We start from the raw sequence: 5,123 nt of genomic DNA on the forward strand, positions 1-5,123 counted from the left end.
TCTGTTCTCCTATTCTTTCCAATACCTCTTCATTTCTAACCTTTTCTACCCACGATATCCTCATCATCCGCCTATAACACCACATTTCGAACGCTTCTAACTTTTTCTTTTCCGCCGCTCTTCATGAATTTACTCTTGATAAATAGTTTCAGTTTAATCTCAAATTACTTTACATCTAAATACGTATCCCATATGAGTTTGTTTTTCCCTGCAAGCGTTTATTGAATTGATTCAGTTCGACAGTCAAAAAACTATCTAAAGTTTGCGTTTAATCTCCATTATATTGCGAATTATTTCCTCAACTCAAATAACCATTTCAGAATGACACCTCGACTGAGCCACCTCACGACATTTGTCAACTATCTCAGCTGTGATTCACTCACACCAAGTCGGCATAGGCGGATTACCAGTTCAAGATATGCCAGTGTTAAACGAATCTCCACTAAACCAGATTTTTTTGCGTGTGGATCTTACACTTGTAGGCCGCACCGATATGATTTACGAGCATATTAACACTATATCTACCGAAGTAGTAAAACCTATTAAATAAATGAAATTACTGGTTGAGAATTCTTAAAATATTAAAAAAATCTTATTAGCCATCCGACATTTCTCGATTTGAAAATCTCCTGATTATTTGAAATTTCGAATATTCGATTCAAAATTCAAGTCGAATGGTTGGGATCATTCGCGCCTTGATCGTGAAAACAACAGCTTCTCTCAAAACATATAACTCGGGCTCCATTTGCATCCTGTGTTTTTTTTTTAATTTATCTATCTCTTTTTAATATATTTTTTTATGGATATACTTAGGATCATAAAGTTACGGTAGGAAAAGAAAGCATCCACGTCTTCTTAATTTATTTCCAAGTTTAAGCGTGGTCCAACAGAGGACAAATGATCTCTACACCGGCTCGTAAAACAATAAGTTAGCCGATAACAGTACAAACAGTAATGACGTTTTTGTAATTGTCTGATTTTTTTTGATTGGCTGCAATAACACATATTTTAAAAAATGACAAAACAAACGGTCTCTTGTAATAAAAGAATATATATTGCAAAATCACATATATTTATGTGATTTAAGAATTTTGAGTGTAATTAGTCGCAAAAGACTCGCGTGAGAGTCGGTAAACATATACCTAGGTAACAGCTTTTGCAACCGTATAAAAAAAATATCGAGGACAATGCAAAATATAACTGGATGGATATACGAGCTCTGTTCAAAAATTCAAAAACTATCGCGAATTTTGTTTTTTCAAAAATTATTTATTTATTCATGAATATCAATTTTGTCCCTTTCAAAGTAATCCCCACCAGATATGACTTTCACTTGTTCAACATTTGTTCCAATCCTCGAAGCACTTAAAAAAATCACTTTTTGTGATTTTATGCACCTATTCCTTCGATGCCGTCTTTATCCCCTCAATCGCAGCGTAGCGTAAGAAAAAGTCACAGGGGGCCAGATCTGGGCAATACGGTGGTTGCAGCATTATTAGTGTGTTGTTTTTGGCTAAAAATTTGCACACAAGCAGGGGTGTTACCATAGTGCAAAAGCAAATTTTTGTTCTTCCACAAATTCGGGGGTTTCTAGCGGATTGTTTCGTACAAATTGCGCATTACTTGCAGGTAATATTCCTTATTGACCGTTATACCGTTCTCAGCAACTTCTCTAACGGTCATTCGACGATTGGCCAATACTATTTTCTTCACTTCATCAATGTTTTCGTCTGTTGTTGACGTGCACGGGCGTCCAGCACGCTCTTCGTTGTTCACATCTTTTCGGCCCTCTGAGTATTGGAGTTCATCGACAAAAATGAACCCGTTCTGTTTGTTTAATAGACCAAACTTATATCCAATTTAAAATGATGCATAGATGTTTAGTCTAAGCTCTTGAAATTCGAACGTGACAAAATCTCAAGTGTTACATAAACTAAGGAAGGTAATGCTAGAAAAATTTACTGAAGAATGTATAAGTTTAGTTAAAACTGTGAGACCGTTCGATTAAGTCGTTTTTAAAACTTAGAATAAAATTACTCCAACTCTATCAAGTTGTTTTATTTATCACCTGAAAATAAGAACTCTGCCAANTAATAAAATTCTCTTTCCTCTTTTAGTAGTTTCAGTTGTGTAAATTGGAACTTCAAACATCCTAACAATAATTTTTCACATGTGTGATCATTTTCCCTCAGATACTTTCGTTGCAAATTCATCGAATTACTACAAACCTATATCACCAAATAAAATGTTTACACATCAGTAATATGTATAATACTTTGCGTTGAAGACATTTATTGAGTGTATATGGATTTCAAATCAAAACTAACCAATTGGTACGTCTTTCTTTTCTTACGTGATAGGACTATCAAATATGTTATCCTATTGCTGAACGATTTACATGCAAAAAGGCACAAAAACAATTTTGCATGTAAACCTTTTTTGAAATGGATAAATGAAACCACTAGCACTCGTACTGAATTTTAATTGTTATTGAAAGGTCGTGATTAAATTTTAAAGTTTTATTCAACGGTAGAAACAGAAAAGGTGAAAGATCTAACTGATGGTTTTCAAGTAAAACCATTTAATTCAATACCTCTTTTAATAAGAGTATTGGTAAGCCAAGCGTAAGCCTATTTCAATTGTATGGATATAAGATCTTTTTTTTATATAAACAAATAAAATATTAATAAATATTGAAAAATGTAGTTTAGGTTTTACTTACTTCTTCGTAATCTAATCTTGCAGTGAGTGTAAACACTCCAGTTTGAGGATTCAAAGAGAAAATATCGTTTGCCCAGTCGCTAATAACTGTGTAGGTAACTTGAGCGTTAATTCCTAAATCGGGATCAGTAGCTTTGATCTGACCCACTTTAGATCCTCTTCCAGCATTCTCTGGAATGTCGAAAGAGTACGCGCTCTCGGAAAATACAGGTGTATTGTCGTTTGTATCGGTAACCTGTAAGCAGGAAGAAAAACATTGATTAATTCATATTCAACTTAAATTTTAAAAATATACTATTGCTTAAGGATGTTTGGGAGGTATGTTAAAATGCTACGAGACAAATAAAAATTTGGAAGAACGTTCCTCGTTCAATTCTAAAACTCCTGTAAAAATTACAAATCGATTCACTAAACCGTTAAAAAGTTAATGAAATTGTAAAAAATTGTAATTTTACACGTCATTTTATGGAGATTCGTTAACCGAATAGATTAAATTTATTTTTATTAACAGAAAAAAAGCTACCAGAAATTTCAAACTTTTATAATAAGTAACTTGAACTCTGGAGAATCACTTTAGCGTAAGGTTATTCAAATTCACTAAATGGTTATCGAGGAAAAAATGAAAAATTAGCTGAAAATCTCGTTTTTACTTGATAATATAATGATAATATTTATAATTGTCTGAAATAAATGCAATTTTAAAGTTTTAATTATTATTTAAACATATTAAAAAGTTTTACGCTCATTATTAATAGAGATTGAAACTAAATATTTTTTTGTTTCGAAGTTGAAATCAAGGCATATTCACTGCCAAAAGTCAGTTAAAAATTTTCCATATTATTCGTTATTTCTTATTTTATTCAAAGTTTTTGGTCAAATTCCAAATTTTCTCTCAAACCGTATACTTTTTTTTAGTATAGATAGTATTTATTTACCTCATGATATGCTGCAAAACCTAATTAATCACGAATTTCTAATTTTATGTACTCTTGTCTCCGATTGTACCTCCCAAACATCCTTAAATAACTCAAAAACAATTTTGCTTAATAATTATTATCAATTTTAGTAATATAACATTATAGATAAGTTTTAGCAGGATCATATCAGTAATATACCTATGTTCTGGGCATCTAGGTAAACTTACGCAATAAAATACGTTCTACTTGAGGGTATATATGTCCGATGATAACGGTAGGCACTTAAAATAAGTAACTATATAAGGAGTAAGTGCAAGGTTGCCACGAGCTGCTGTAATCACTTAAACTGTAATAAAGTTAACATTGACTTCCGCAATTCCGTACAAAGATTAGAGCGTACTTTATTGACGTCATGCTAACTGCCCATAAAATTTGAGGAATGTTCTCGATTCAACAGTAATGCTCAAATACACACACACTATGTAACCGTGTATTGTCCATATCGTTTTGCATCCGTTACACTGAAAACTGGTTTCTGCAAGCACACGCAAGCTTATGTCTACACTCAACAGTACAATTGCAGTTCCTTGCCCTTTTTTCGAACTAATTTTAAAAATTCAAAATCTATACTCTGATAAAGCAAAAGACAGGATGGATTATAACCCAATAAATGTTACGAGAAATTGAAACAACTTGTCATTTTTGAATCGGAGGTAATTCATCAAAATTGCAGTAAATGTTTCTAGACAACTGATACTTTCTTTTTTTTACGATGTTGTATACTATGTAATTGTTTATATTGTCGACCAGGGATCATTAATAATCGCAAATGATAATCAATAAACGTCGTAAGGATTTTTAAATACATTTAAAAATGAAAAGTGCAGTACCTACACATACGGGTCCACATTTACAACCACAAATACCGCAATATTACTGTAATTAATTGAATGGGCTGTAACATTCATTAAACGTATTGTAGGGAAAGAGCGAATGTAAAGATAGGAGACGAAAAATTAGAAGAAAGGGCTGATTTTAGATATCTAGGAAGTCAGATAAGTCAGGACGGAAGGAGTAGTAGGGATATAAAGCAGAGGATAGCGCAGGGTCGTGTCGCCTTTAATAAAAAGAAGCCACTTCTATGTTCGCGAACGGTTAATTTAGAAATTCGGAAAAGGTTGTTAAAGGTGCATATTTGGAGTGCGGCATTGTACAGGTGCGAAACATGGACAGTGGGCGCGGCGAAAAAAAAAGGTTAGAAGCGTTCGAAATGTGGTGTTATAGGCGAATGATGAGGATAACGTGGACAGAAAAGGTTACAAATGAAGAGGTTTTAGAAAGAATAAGAGAACAGAGGACTCTATGGAAGTCAATAAGAAATAGGCGAAATAGGTTGGTAGGACACCTTCTCAGACATGAAGGTCTAGTCAGAGACATATTAGAGGCAGAAACAGGAGTTAGGAGGGGTAGAGGTAGACCTAGATT

General features: G+C 33.2%; 1 protein-coding gene across 1 annotated transcript in view; it reads right to left on the reverse strand.

Annotated features, from left to right (window-relative positions):
• Positions 1-5,123, reverse strand: part of LOC108740069 (cadherin-related tumor suppressor-like) — a 47,454-nt gene that overhangs the window by 20,246 nt on the left and 22,085 nt on the right. The window contains exon 2 of the mRNA XM_025977076.1: positions 2,723-2,956. Within this exon, the coding sequence (XP_025832861.1) occupies positions 2,723-2,956 (234 nt within the window). The remainder of the gene's footprint in view (positions 1-2,722; positions 2,957-5,123) is intronic.

This window comes from Agrilus planipennis, unplaced genomic scaffold (genome assembly GCF_000699045.2).
Source record: "Agrilus planipennis isolate EAB-ADULT unplaced genomic scaffold, Apla_2.0 scaffold267, whole genome shotgun sequence".
In the NCBI taxonomy this organism is placed as follows: Eukaryota; Metazoa; Arthropoda; class Insecta; order Coleoptera; family Buprestidae; genus Agrilus; species Agrilus planipennis.